The 15,079-nt window shown below is 39.7% G+C and overlaps 3 protein-coding genes across 3 annotated transcripts; 1 reads left to right on the top strand and 2 right to left on the bottom strand.

Moving 5' to 3' along the window:
• The first annotated feature begins 1,064 nt into the window (after positions 1-1,064).
• On the top strand, positions 1,065-3,424 carry LOC101314273 (UDP-glycosyltransferase 85A1-like). Its single transcript, XM_004297762.1, has 2 exons — positions 1,065-1,655; positions 2,226-3,424. Exons 1-2 carry the CDS (start codon positions 1,139-1,141, stop codon positions 3,167-3,169), a joined length of 1,461 nt encoding a protein of 486 aa, XP_004297810.1. The 5' UTR covers positions 1,065-1,138; the 3' UTR covers positions 3,170-3,424.
• Positions 3,425-6,691: 3,267 nt separating this feature from the next.
• LOC101313979 (nitrate transporter 1.7-like) lies at positions 6,692-10,992 on the bottom strand. Its single transcript, XM_004297761.1, has 4 exons — positions 10,748-10,992; positions 10,319-10,536; positions 7,916-8,490; positions 6,692-7,755 (listed from the first exon to the last, which is right to left on the bottom strand). Exons 1-4 carry the CDS (start codon positions 10,950-10,952, stop codon positions 6,885-6,887), a joined length of 1,869 nt encoding a protein of 622 aa, XP_004297809.1. The 5' UTR covers positions 10,953-10,992; the 3' UTR covers positions 6,692-6,884.
• A 2,358-nt stretch (positions 10,993-13,350) lies between these two features.
• On the bottom strand, positions 13,351-14,482 carry LOC101313694 (protein BASIC PENTACYSTEINE1-like). The gene has a single exon (XM_004297760.1). It carries the CDS (start codon positions 14,406-14,408, stop codon positions 13,566-13,568), a length of 843 nt encoding a protein of 280 aa, XP_004297808.1. The 5' UTR covers positions 14,409-14,482; the 3' UTR covers positions 13,351-13,565.
• Between the last annotated feature and the right edge of the window lie 597 nt (positions 14,483-15,079).

The raw sequence follows: 15,079 nt of genomic DNA, 5'->3' as shown, positions 1-15,079 counted from the left end.
CATGATTATTTGTTTTAATTTAGCATTGTGTATCTGAGTTTGGTTTTGATTATTGGTCTCTATTAGTCAAAAGGTTTTGCACGACTATCTGGAAAGTTTTTTTCACTTTTTTTTCTTGTTGTAAAAAAGAAGCATATTTGTTTAGAAAGAGAAAAAAAGATTAAAGTAAAATTAGATAATAATATAATTAATTATCATAAATAATTAAATATATATTTGTTAACTATAGCTAGAGTGGTTAAACCTAAATGACATTCGGCATTTATCTAGAATGATGGGGACGAGGGTGTCGAAGAAATCATCTGATTTTTTCTTGGAGCAAGCATTTGATTTTTTGGAGCAAGCATTGATTTTTTTTCTCTGATTGCCAAGACTTGTCACTTCAGACGCTTCTTTTGTTCTGACAATTTTGCATCCTTGCCAAAATGAAAGGGAAAACGTGCTCGGTCGCGATTTAACGTCAGCGGACACCATTTACCAACTGTCCAAGAAGGGCATCATGCACTAGGGCAACAAGCCAACAACTGGGTACACGACCAAAAGGATCAATAATTGTCCAGTTCGGCTTTGTGGCTCTCACATTTCCTCACAGAACATCTTGTGGACTACATTTGATCATATTCCCTAAAGATCGAGCTCAATAATTTGTGTGATATATATGATCGAGAGTAAGATTGCCAAAGGAAATGCCAGTATATATATACAATTTGGCAGAAAGTTGATAATTTGAATGCATGAACCGACTTGCAGTACGTATTACTATTACCCTTTGAACACTGTGGTCTATTGACTCTACTCTGATCAAATGGGACAAATCGCTTCAGTATGAAAAGGACTTCAATGGTATTTCAGATCTTTTGCATTATTGCCCTAAACAGATAACTCAAGAAATTAACTGGAAACGAGTACGCGAAGGTAACTGTAGCTGACCTAATACCGCCTTTAACATCTTCTGCAACATGATACGTGTACGTTCAGATACACGTAGTTAGTTTACATACGTGAAGCAGCTAGCTAGTACTCACCTTCGTCTATATAAACATGGCGTTAGATCACAGCTTAGCAAACCAGAAAACCAAAACCAGCCTCTCCACCATTGTTACTATAACGAAGCCGGCCAGCTAGCTAGCTGTGAGAAATGGGATCCATTCAAGCAGAGCCAGTGGCTGTGCCTCATGTTGTGTGCATCCCATTCCCAGCACAAGGCCATGTGAACCCTTTCATGAACTTGGCCAAGCTTCTCCATACTAGAGGCTTCCACATAACCATGGTGTACACAGAGTTCAACCACGCCCGGTTACTCAAGTCCAGAGGACCCGAGGCGTTGAAGAACTCTCCCGGTTTCAGGTTTGAGACCATTCCTGACGGTGTTCCACCTTCCAACCCTGATGCCACTCAGAGTGTCACTGAGCTCTTGTACTACACCAAGAAGCACTCGGTGGTTCCGCTCCGGGACTTGATTGTGAAGCTTAATTCCAACCCGGATTTGCCTCCAGTGAGTTGCATTATTTCCGATGGGATTATGGCCTTCGGAATCAAAGTTGCCCGAGAGCTTGGGATTCCTGTGGTGCAGTTTTGGACTGCTTCCACTTGTGGTCTCGTCGCCTATATGCAGTTTGTAGAGCTTGTCAAAAGGGGAATTTTCCCATTAAAAGGTATACATATGGCTCATTTATTCATAAATATTAAAATCAATGGTTTCAGATCCTTTAAAAAATTATACAAATAACTCTCTTGATGCATATATGTCCTCTAAAATATGGTGTAGAATGTAGTCTGAATTTCTCACTTCTGAAGCTGAGTTCGGGACAGTGAGACATACTATTCACCGGCGCCATATATATAAGACTGTAATCAACCATTGGTAATTAACAAGCAGTAATACTGCATAACTGAATATCAAAATTGTGGACAAAATTAATAAAAGTTATAACTTGAGCTTAAACGTTTGGTCTGTTATAATTATGAACTTAATTATAATAACATCAGAATAGCATTATTTCGTGTGCATGCATTATTTCATTTCAATTATTTCATCCCCATTAAACATCTGCCCATGCATGTCGCTGTTTTGTAGTTATTACAGGAAAATAATGCATGTGCAGACATTTTCGTGTCCTACCATTTTCCGTTTTTGGCACTTTAATTCCGTCACATGTGACCATTCTTTTGTACTTTGAATCAGTCACTCTCTCTCTAACCTAATCTCGTGCATTTGCTAACAGATGAGAAAAATGTAACCAACGGTTATCTGGAAAGCACTACTCTAGAGTGGATCCCGGGAATGAGCCACATGCGACTCAAAGACATGCCCAACTTCGTCCGGTCCACTGATCCGGAAGACATCGCCTTCAACCGCTGGCTCGAAGAGGGCCAGGACATCCTCACCGCCGATGCCATCATCTTCAACACCTTCTACGACTTCGAGGCTGAAGTCCTAGACACCGTTGCCTCTGTGTTCCCCAAGAACAACATCTACAACCTCGGCCCCCTCACCTCGCTCTGCAAGACCTTGCCGGCAATCGAGGACGCCTCCACTCGTCCAAGCCTGTGGAAGGAGAACACCGAGTGCCTCACCTGGCTCGATGCTCAAAAGCCCGACTCGGTCATCTACATCAACTTTGGCAGTATCGCCGTCATGACGGCTGATGATTTTGACGAGTTTGCATGGGGTTTGGCAAACAGCGGTCACCCTTTTTTGTGGATCGTACGGCCGGATGTTGTGAAGGGGAAAACCTCGGCGACTTTGTCGGATGAGTTTCTGGAGGCCACGAAAGATCGTGGCCTGATTGCTCGATGGTGTCCCCAGGAGCAGGTGCTTGCGCATCCTTCCGTAGGGACATTTTTGACCCACAGCGGGTGGAATTCCACGCTGGAGGGTATATCTGGCGGTGTCTCTATGCTTTGCTGGCCGTTTTTTGCCGAGCAGCAGGTGAATTGTAGGTACGCGTGTACGACATGGGGGATTGGTATGGAGATTAGTGCTAATGTGAAGAGAGAGGAGCTGGAAGGTTTGGTGAGGGAGATGATGGAAGGGGAGAAAGGGAAGGCGATGAGGAAGAAGGCTGTGGAGTGGAAGAAGAAATCGGAGATTGCTTGCGGTGTTAATGGAGGGTCGTCTTATGTTGATTTGGAGCGATTCGTTGAGTTCCTCTCGTTCAAGGGTTAATTTCTGATCGAGGTTCTGTATGCATGCATGCATGGTGATGGATGGTTTATAATTTGATGTGTTGGCAATAATGTTTAGGGTTAATTAAGGCAACTTAATGTCCCTGCTCCAATATATATGACGGGAGTAATGAAGCTTGTTGTTTGCCGGAATCCTCAGTCAGGGTTTGAATGAAGGGTGTATAAATTTATGAATTATCTGTAAGAAAATAAAATTAATACAGCTATAAAATAGTGAGAAATTTGATTATTGTTTATCGGAGGGGGGAAGATGAGTATTTCATTCTCTGATTTCTTGGTGTGGCCCCCTTTGGGCTCCCAAATCCTCCGACACGGAAGTCATGGATCTTCTGAATCTGTTGAATCGTTTCCTTCCTCATCAAATAGCTAGCCCCTTGATCAGTTGGAACAAAGATAGATCCCTAATGCTGCAGTATTGCTCTAGAATTTGACCTTTTCAACATCTACACTGGATTTGATCGATTATTTTAAGCCTGATCATTCTGTGATACAAATAATTAAATGTGAGATATATAGATGGAGAAAGAGAGCTGAAAATAATCAACGGACTTGAAACCTAATACGTTAGGGTTAAGACGATGCATGTATTCGAGGACCATCATAAGCAATTTTTGTCCCGTACGCTTCTACCTTAGCTATTATACAAGCCGATCATGTCTTAGCCCAAGCCATGGTGTCCTAGATATTATATTAAAGGCCGTGCTTCGCGGGCTGGAGAACAAAGTTGCATCATGTACGTACGGGCAATTAAATGTTCTATCATGAACTTTTTTATTATACATATGTGTATAACATACATCAAGCCGTGAGTTATCTGATTATTTTAAATTTTAAATTGTTAAACGATCGGACGGCTCACGGCTTAATGTATGTCATACAAATGTGTATAGCAGCCGAACCCATTATATTATAATATTATATCATCATGGTGTATTGGTGTGTGTGTATATATATATATGGCGTGCACGCACCAAAGAAGACATGCAGCTACATGTGAAACATCACGGTCGTGACACTGACCATGCTGAATTTTCTCCTTTCAATATTGATGTTCGTTGTGGTGTAAGCCTATAAGAAATTATTGCTTTAAATTGACAGCTATAAAACTTTGTTTACCAGAATATCTTGATCACTGCTGTGGCTTTCAGTTAAGTGTATATGATGATTGTTTAAAGCATACTTGATAGTGCAAAACTGCACATTGGGGTGTTGATTGTTGAAGCAGTACGTATATACAAACGATGGCGGCACCTGAGTTGGTTTGTGAGAGGAAGCTTTTGGCGCGGAAAATCCCGTAAATTAACCGAACTACCGGCGGAGGATCATAATTAAAATTTGCCTCTATCTAAAATCTTGACTGTGTCGACGTTCGGAAGCTTTAGCTGCCGTTTCTTTCCAGCAGCAACAAAATCTTTCTCTATACTAGTGATTAGTGAACATACTACCTTGCGTGCTGTTGGCCATGGCTTTGCATGAACAAAACTTGGGCAATACTGGTGAACATGCATGGTAACTTGTGATCACTACTTGGCATGCACGTAAATCCTTACTCCAGCAAGCAGAAGCACAATTGAGCCACACCCACGACTCCACGAGCAATGTTGGTACCCCAAAACCCAAACTCCAGCTGATCTTGTCTTGAATGTGAAAAACCAGAATTAAGAGAGCACTGAGATTTCAATCAGAAAAATAAAAGAAGAGATCACTGAGATAATAGTAGATGTGGCCACTCAAACTAGTCAATGCCGAAGGGAATGTTGCAGGGCTTACGACTCTCAGGAAGCCCAAGCCCAGTGTCAGGAAATTAAGTTGGGCTTTTTTTTGGAGGGAGCACCGGCCCATTCCGGTCTTTGATGTTTTTGTTAATGTTGCATGGTGGAAGAGAAGAAAGGAGAGGGACTTCAGGACTTTGGATGATTTCTTGAGTTTGATTGCATTTGAAGCCTGCCATACAAGTCATCCTCGGTCTCTTCATTTATCGGGTTCACTGAAGGACTTGAACTGTATTGTGTGTAGCATTTTGTGAAGTGTCTCTTCACCCTTCATCATATTTCTTTTTTCTTCTAATGTACGTAAGAACATATGGATCGACAAAATTTCATTGCGAATGTTAATACGAATATGAACTTATGAAACTTAATCTAGGTTATGAGTAATTATTATATGACCTTGAAGGCTTGAAGTATCATACATGGTCCAAATCAACAAAACTGAGTGGACTCAGTTTTGATAGGCCTAGATATAGGGGTCGAGAAAGCAAATTATATCAACAGTTAATGTACAAGTACGTAAAAACTAAAAGCTGTAGTCCTGGAAGTTAATCCATCCATTCAACAAGATTTTGGTATATCTTTCTGATAGCTGCAAGCACTAGTGACCCGTTGTACAAGTAAACTAATCTCTATAGTGACCCGTTGTTTCTCTGTAGGGTAAAAATTTAGAAAAATTATCGCTTTTTTTTAGAGTATTTTCAAAGGATATGTCAAATTCATGTACAAAATCTTTATGTTGACACAAAAGATTTCTTCAACCAATTAGCCATGTTTAGGTGTATTTCGCATAAGAGCTTGATCCACCACATTTTACACGTTTCAATATTACAAAAAATAAATGAAAAATAAACTTTACCTTATTTTAATTCAAATAGTTCAATTTTACGAGTGTCTTCAACTTCAGCACAATATAAGAACAACTTATCGTGATATAAAACATTTATATCCGACCTAGTTACCGGTGAATCTAAGAAGTATCAAATTTGATATTTGCAATTGAAGATTTTGTTTATAAATTTAAAGTTAGTGAGAGAGTAGAGAATACAAACTAAAGTTTAGTACATTTCAAACATCGATCACTGTCTCGATGCGACCCACGCATCCCTTTCACCTTGCTATTGACATGCACTTGCATACTATTGCTTTGACAGGTCTGATCAAATCGCCACAATATCGTAGATGGATGGATCACTACTGCGGCAGCGGCACAGACAAAAAATATGATCGATCGTATCAGATACGGAAGGCAGAGTCAGTGAAAAAGAGAGACAAGGCAACCCATGCCGGATTTGAAGCCGTATATATTCGCACAAGCACCATACCAACACAGAGAAGCCTCCAAACAACATCCACCGATCTCAGTAGTGGGCAACTTTCCCATCATTCCAAACCTCCCACGTAGCTAGCTAGTTACATGAACTCATCATTCACAAGGATTTCTGCATCGTTTGTGCTAGCTTGAACGATTTGCATGATTGTGCTAGATAGTTCAGAGAATCAAACCTGTCAGAACCTAAACAAAGTCTCTCCAGATTTCCTTCTTTATACATATGTCACTATCTTTCACAGATTTCACTCAAATATGTTGCCGCATGGATTTTATGTGAAGGAGTGATCGATGATGTGATCAGCTTTTTATATGAATTCAAAAAGGCTAAGTTGTTTCTGATGAACGCCAATATTAATGTTATATAAAGATAACTATAGTTACAAAAACAAAGTGGCATGTGATTGCAAAGACATATATTACATTCCAGAGTCGCAACACTGGTTACATAAAGGCTAAGGCATGCATGCCCTTTCTTAATACATGGTTATAGCATATATTCGATCTCTTACTCATTCCGGCCACATACGTACATTGGATTACAAACTATATATATAGGATTGCATCAACTCTACTAATGCAGCAAATTGAAAGGATCATGTAGTGGTGGTTGAACCTAGCTCCACAGTAACACAAGGGTTGTTGTCATCCTCCTTCTGAACAGTGCCCTTATACTTGTATCGTTGAGCACAGAAAAGGAAGTAGAAAAAATTCAGAAAACCTATCCCGGCCAAGAGAAAATAGAACAAATCCAATCTGCCGGCATTGATATCATTGGTCAACCAATCGGGCTTGCTGTGAGTTCCGGTCACACGATGAACAACAGTGACTAGTACACTGCTCAAGTAACTTGACCCTGCAAAAGAGCAAGACAGAAGTGCGTTACCAACACTCCTGATGTGATCAGGAAACTCCCGGTTGAAGAACTCCAGCAGTCCAATGACACTAAATGCCTCACAAAGACCCATCAAGATAAGCTGCGGAGCCAACCACATAAACGAGACAGGTTCATGGGGATGCAAATTAGCCATGTCTCTTCTTTCCTTTTCAATGAAACCTGCCACGAGCATTGCCAGAACTGAAAAAATACACCCGATTCCGATTCTTTGTAGAACTGTGATCCCACCTTCATCTTTGGTAACTTTTCGAAGAGCAGGGACTAGGAGCCTGTCGTAGACCGGGAGAAATATTCCTATTGTGAGCAAGGAGATGACAATGAGTGAACCAGCTGGGATTTCGAACTTCTGACCAAGGTGGCGGTTTAATTTGAGGGCTTGAGATACAGTGAATGTTGCTTGTTGTGTCATGGCAGTGAAGCTAACGATAGCTGAAGCCCATATTGGCATGGTTTTTATGACACATTTAAGGTCTTCGACTTGTTGAACGCTGCAAAGCCTCCATTTGTTAACTGGACAGCCATCGGGCTTTATATCATTCTCCAATATTATAGCTGCCTTGTTCAAGAACCTGTCCAAAGTGACCAACCCCATGAACTTATTAACAAGCTAATCATTATTGTTAAAGGTGATGATTTCCAATTGATTAATAAAGTGACCAACCCTATATAAATTGATGATTAATTAATCATGACCAAAACGTCTATGAAAGATAGATTTAGATTTTTCACCTGATTTGGTTGGTGGGAGGGAGCTTTTGTATAAGCAAATCCTTCACAGGAGGATCATACAATTTGCTTCCATCAATTGCCTTGTCGTCTGGAAGCTTAAGTTGTCGTTTCTTGTAAGCAGCAACAAGAACTTGGGCAATGCTGGTGAACATGCTACCTTGTGGCTTGGCATGCACGTAAATCCTTACTCCAACAAACAGAAGCACAATTGAGCCACACATGAGCACTGTCGGTATCCCAAAACCCAAACTCCAGCTGACCTTGTCTTGGATGTAAACCACCAGAGTTGAAGTGATGAGCAACACAACTGTGAATGTGGCGTAGTACCAGTTGAAGAAGCTTTTGATTCCTTTCTTTCCGTCATCGGTGTTGGGGTCAAACTGGTCAATTCCGAAGGGGATGCTGCAGGGTCTAATTCCTCCGGTGCCTACCGAGACAAAGCCTAGACCCAAAATCAGGAAGCCTAGTTGAGCTTTGGTCGGAGGTAAGCACTGCCCCAGTTTCTGCTGGTTGCCGCTGCACGGCGGAGGATGCAACTCCGGCAACCAAGTTGTCATTGTCAGCGTCGCCATCCCCTGTCCGACAATTTTTTGGTTACGCATAAACCATTGTTTAATAAAGAAGATGAATATCGTTCGGTGCTTGAAGTAATCAGTAAACCTTATCAAAATGTTGAAAGTGACATCACTAACGTAAATGATAGATTATATATCCACACACAGGGACATGGAATATTCAAAAGGTCACAAACTCACAAACAATCGAAAGATACAAAGATTTCAAAACTGACCCTAAATCACGATCAACCAAAAATTAATCCGTACGTATATTCAATATTATGATTCAACATGAAAGAAAATCAATGATTTTGGCATTTTCAAACACACTTTTAGTATAACTTTTTACCATTACATAAAACTTGCAAACACCCTTTTTCATCCTCCAAAAGTGTTTGTGTACAGTTTTAGGAATTGTGAATTATTCATGTCCTAGTATGCATGATTAGGTTAGGGCGAGATATATGATCGCATGAACAAAGTATGGTTTGCGTCCACGTCAAAAACACGGTGGGAAGTTTGTGATGAGCTCACAAAAGATGCCTTATTTGAAACATGCATCTCAATGATATCATTAACCGGAGTATTGCGTATGGTAAATATGGTTTAGATAAACTTTCATCTTTGGTAATTTATCTTTTCGGAACTATTTGCAAGCCTTTGTTGCTTCTGATCTATCATTGTTAGCCTTTGGTAAGCCTTTAATACTTAGGAGGTGTTTTTTAATTTGGCGAAGGGTTTACCGTGGCTTCAAGTACGGTGGACAAAGATAAAAAGCTGTTGGTTCATGGTTCACTTTGGGGGTGTATTATTGAACATGTATATATTTCTCATCTTAATTAAGTTTGAGAACTGTCTGGTCTGGTTTAGGAGGTAAGGCTTTTCGTCCCCCTCCTCTGCTGTACTATGATCATCTTTCTAAATAAAAAATGGGGCTGTTTGCCCTCTTTCAATTAAAAAAAAAAAAGTTACACATTCCATGTAACCATCTAGCTAGCTAGGTAAGAAAACCAGGAATGAGTATGGGATTTATTTTGGAAAAGGAATATGTATATGATTGACGAGAAATTTTGAAAAATGACCACTTTTGTTGTATCAAATTGATTTATAACCTTGTTTGTTAAAGTTAGTTGAAAAATAACCATTTGGAAGGATAAAAAGTCACAATTATCCTTTATAAATTTTGTTTAATTATTTTTCTAAATTATTTTTCTAACGGCCGGTCAACACTGCATTTACTGATATTTTCAATTCCTTTATCTTTATAATTTTTCAAAAAAATTTAAAAACACACATACCAGGAATATTGGATATATTTGGAAATATATATATTGATTAATTACGGTCAACACTGGCATTCACTTCGGTATCTATTCATTCATTACGGTCAATTCCTTTTTTATATGACTTTTCTTTAAAAAGAAAAAAAAAAAACACAGATTAAGATAATATATAGTAGCACAAGAGAACACGTACAATCCATGCATCAATGTCATGTAGTTGAATATTTAATCTAACATTTATAGCGTACGAAATCGATTATATAGTTACAGTAATTCTGAGCACCATACTGAGATTTGAGAGATTGCACAAGCAGACATATTTTGCTGATTTCATGATATCACCATATCTCAGTACAAACAGAGTGACCGGTGCTATACTGGTGGCCTGGCTACCCAAAACCACCGTCCACGACAACGGCCACTCAAAAACCACAGACACACAATCAACCATCAGTCAACTATAACTTCTGGACTCAAGCAACAGTTTTAATAAGTAAAAGCCAAAGCTGCCAAACATAAATGAATAGAAAGATGAAGAAAGAACATGTTAAGGAATCAAATACCAGAAGTAAAGAGAAGGAGCCGAAAGCGATGGTGCCAAAGCGGCCGACGTAGGCGTCGGAGACGAAGGCGCCGAGCAGAGGAGCGAAGTTGGTGACACCATACCAGATGTATATAACGTTTGAAGCCGAAACCTGGTCCAAGTGCACCTCCCTCGTCAAGTATACCATAAAATTTGCCAGCAATCCAAACGTTGCCAACCTCTCCAGCGTATCGTTTCCTGCACATCCAACCACCATAGAAACGTGTCACCTTTTTGGTCACCTCATGATTTAATAACCGTCAGTAACTAAACCTGCACATTTTTACCGTCAGCCTCTCCGCTCCGTCCTCTCTTCCTCGATCGCATCGGAGGAGGAGAGGAAAGAGGAAAAGATACAGAACAAAGAGATCGATATTGAACTTCAAGAAAAGTAAGGAAAGATAGAGACCTAGGATGTAAGGCATGGCCTTCCATCCGCCTGGTTTCCTCCGGACGGATGCTGCCGTCTCCGATCGATCGAGCGGCGTCGTTACTGCGTCATCGGAATCTCTGTCAGAGATTGATGATTTGTGTGATACTGGTTTTGAGGAATAACATGTGTTTCGGAAGCATTTGGTGAAGTTTGAGTATACACTTGCTTCAGGTTTCATCATGTTTTCGGTTTCTGCTGAAGTAGGGAGAAAAGGGACAATTTCTTAATGGGATATGACTCATATGAGAAATGGAACTATGAAGATCTGAGAAGTTTTGAGTTAAGGAGCTTGGCTGTGGCACGCATATATATACACACCAGACTGAAATTGGTTGATGATTAAATGCTGAAAGATATAAATGGGTTGTCATTTTAAAAGAGCATATTCAGTACATGGTGTGTATGTATCTTTATATATACGAATGGTCAAGATTAGAAAAAATAATATAAAAACATGGTGATCAAATATATAAATTGTTATGAACGGTTAAGATTGTGTCGACATCTTACATATACAAGAATTTCCAGTCATTTTTTGAATTTAAAAATAGACTAGTCCCATTTATTAGTGTAGGGCTTCAAAATGGGCCGGCAGGCCCGAGATATATATTTCACTCAGTCTAATTTATGACTAAATAGGGACGTTTGGTGTCGTACTTCAATATGCCTTTGTCAGTTCCATGACGATTGCGTATAGCTTAGGGAAATTGCATGCATACTGCTCGCCAAATGAATGTTCACATCTCACATATATACAGGAAAGGTAACTCGGTTGCTGATAAGCTAGCTAATTATGGTGCAAATTCAGAGGGTTCTTCTTGGTGGGATTCTTTACCTCCTTTCCTGCATTTTCTTTTCGGTCATGACCTTTCAGGTCGGCCTAGCTACAAGTTTTCATAGTTCTAAAGTCTCTTTTTTAGGGGCCATTTTTGTATTTCAATTAAGACGTCAGTTTTGTACTTTCTGTTAGTAAGGTTTTGGTGTAGTCCCTTTTGTTTTGTATCTCTCTTTTTCATATCAATAAATTTTCAGGTAAGAGCGATGAGTTAGCTCTTAATCCGTTTACCCAAAAAAAAAAAAAAGGGACGTTTGGTGTCGTTCTGATTTTTGTGATAAAAACGGGGATCATTTTTTGTGCAAATGGTGATCTAAGTGGGATCTTCCTGATTTGTTGATCTGTAAAGTTCTATGAAGTCACATTTCCCCGTTTCATGTTCTTAGGTTCACTAGATTAGGTAAACGGGGTTCGTGGGTTGCTGGCGTTTGCTTCTAAGGTTCAGTAATCTCATATTTATGGTGTTCTTCACGTTTGTTCGTTTTGTCCACATTCTTACAAATATTTGATTTTAGGTTTCTTTCAATGTTTCAATAGTCTATGCGTTGAAGAACTAAATTAATGACTGCAAGAATATATGATTATGAAATGGTGTTTACTGTATATATCACTTGGCTGTCCTCTTGTGGGCCTATTGAGGCTTTTAAGAACTTTGGGCTCAATCTTTAGGAACCCATATACTATCGAAGAGGACATGAAGGTAAGGCATGCATTGGATGCAAAATCAGTAGCAAACAATTTGCATTTGCATCAAGCTACATAAATTCTGTGTTTTGGAGAAAGAAAAAGAAAAGGATTACAAGGAAAAACCATGCAAATTATCTAAACTACAGAAACAAAAGAAGAAGAAAGATGTGCTTTCAAGTTTGCAAGTTAGCAGTATGACCAAGATTTGCAATTGCATTTGCTAGAAAGTTAGATTCCCTCTAAATGTGTCGAAATTCAATATACTGAAAATAATCTGTATTCGCTAAGAGACGGTGCAAACATTATTTAGGCAGTCAATGAGAAGTTTTGAATCACCTTCCATTTTCACATTATATGCTACACATTCGGTTGGTATCAAAACCCATCATAAACACATGCACTAATACAGAGGATTAAGTATCAAATTATCTAGCAGAGGGGGTGGGATGTGTTAGCATCCTTGAAAAATCCTAACCTTACTTGCTAGCACCAACCAATATTTCCTTCATATCCTGTGTTCTTGTCAGGGATAAAAATCCTGTATACTTCCATGCTTCCCATTTTAAACCATCTTTAACAAATAAAATGTACCAGGGATAAAAATCCAATCCATACTTTCAACTACCCGCAAGATGCTAGTCAGTATTACAAAGCAAATCCCCTATTGAAAACTTTTCAGTTTCTCAGATTAACTGGAAAGGAAGAACCAATATCAAAAGCCAAGAATTTCACACTAAATGCTCAAGATGGAACTTGGTAGAGAGGCAACCTACAAGAGTACAAGAGATGGAACTTGGTAGTTCCCAGCAAGAATTCAATCCATAATTTTGACTCAAAACCCAAATATAAACCTAAAAGTTGAGGCAAACATAATAGATACAATTCCTGAGTTGCGCCTAATACTTTTGGCTACAACAGACTAATGACATGCTAAAGTTCAGGCAATCAGAACGCACAGCAAGAAAAATGAAAGGAGTGCATAGCAGCAAGAAAGATGAATCCATAAATGAGCACCCTAAAACAAATATCCAACAATCCAATAAATAACAACTCATCTGCATAATCCTGGGGCCAGAAAAATCTGCTCTTATCACATAGCCGAAATTACAACATAAACAAAAGAACAATTCGAAATTCTAAGTATACAGTCAAGACAGAAACTCAAGGACTACAATTAACTGATAGATCTCTGCAAATTGCCACAGAAATATATACAGGTGAATCAGAACAAATGCAATGGAATCTCCACTAATGGCACCGACCAGAGCAACTTTACCTGATTGTGACAAACTTGTTCGTACCATGTCTTGCCCAGTGAGTCCTCAAATCAATTGGATTAGCAAAGTTATAACCTTCACTTGCAAGCTTCTCCAATACCTTTTTAAAAGCACCTTGACTCATTTTTCTTCCAGCTATCCTAGCACCTCGCCGTTTAGTGCTCATTGGCAAAGGATACATAGACACATTTGTAGTGCAACAGGCGGATTGCCAACCACCACAGCCCCACCGATAACACTGTTGGGGAGTTCCCGTACAAGAGCAAACTGGAATTGAAATGCCAGAAATGTCCAAAGGAATTCCGTTTATGACAACTTCGAAACTCTTTTTTGCGGGCTTCACACGTGGAACCGCAGGGTTGCTATTATCCTTTGGCTTCCTTGGCTTCTTCACCTTTGGGGCTTTCGGGGCACCACCATTCTGCCTTTTCTTTGAAGGGCCACCTTCCTTGTGGACAACTGGCTCTTCCATTCTGTTCACCCTCTCATCCCTTGATATATCAGGTGGTGGTTGTAAGATCTGCATGGCGTGCTGTGCGGCTGAAGTTTCCGGGATAACACCATAATTAGGATTGGCCGGCATCATAGTGAGAAACTTATCCCTCTGGCTAATCCAACTCTCCCTCATATAGTTGCTCATCGGAACAGGAGCATCCTGTACAACACAATCCCGTGGATGATATCCATTGGCGCTAACCATGACTGGAGGATCACGCCCGGGTATAAAAGGTTTCGTGTCACGCTCACCCATGCTTGTCATGAGCTGCAGGCCAAGATGGCCTTTAAACGAGGCCTCATAGTATCCCCAATTGGGCATGTTCAATGAATCATCATCCATGGGGAGCTACAAATTGAGCAGACAAACGACATCGTATTAATACAACCTCATGAACAACAACACCATTCACCATTACAAATCCCCCAAAAGCCATTTCCTAAAATCGAAAACAACGGAAACTAGATCACACAGCGCCAGCCTAATTCAATCACAAATCTGAACGACAATACAATTCACCACCATAAAACATCAACATCTTCATCGAATCAAATCAAATCAAATCAGAAATTCCAATTCAATTAGAGATCAATTATCAGATCCAAATCAGCCCCAATTAGAAATGAACATGCAAATCTATTTCCAATCCAAATCAATCAAATCTGAGGAATTCCTGAATCCAAAACCTCTGTGCATATCCCACATTTTCTCAGCAGACCCAATTTAGATCTTAAGTGTTTCAATGTCAAAGCAAGCATTACAAATTAGAGTTTTGTGAATCAGAGAAATGGGGATCTGAGATCCAAGAACCAAAAACAGAAAGAAATTAACAGAGGTTCATGATAATTTAGGAGCTTCAGTTATATATACACATATGCAAAGGCATGGAAATGGCAGGTTAATAGTAGTACAAAGGACCCATATATTCAAATTTTTGGAAAGAGAAAGAGAGAGAGAGAGAGAGAGAGAGAGAGAGAGAGAGAGAGAGAGAGAGAGAGAGAGAGAGTAAGTAA

The sequence above is a fragment of the Fragaria vesca genome, linkage group LG4 (assembly GCF_000184155.1).
Source record: "Fragaria vesca subsp. vesca linkage group LG4, FraVesHawaii_1.0, whole genome shotgun sequence".
NCBI classification, from domain to species: domain Eukaryota; kingdom Viridiplantae; phylum Streptophyta; class Magnoliopsida; order Rosales; family Rosaceae; genus Fragaria; species Fragaria vesca.
This window is presented reverse-complemented; position numbering and strand designations above follow the sequence as displayed.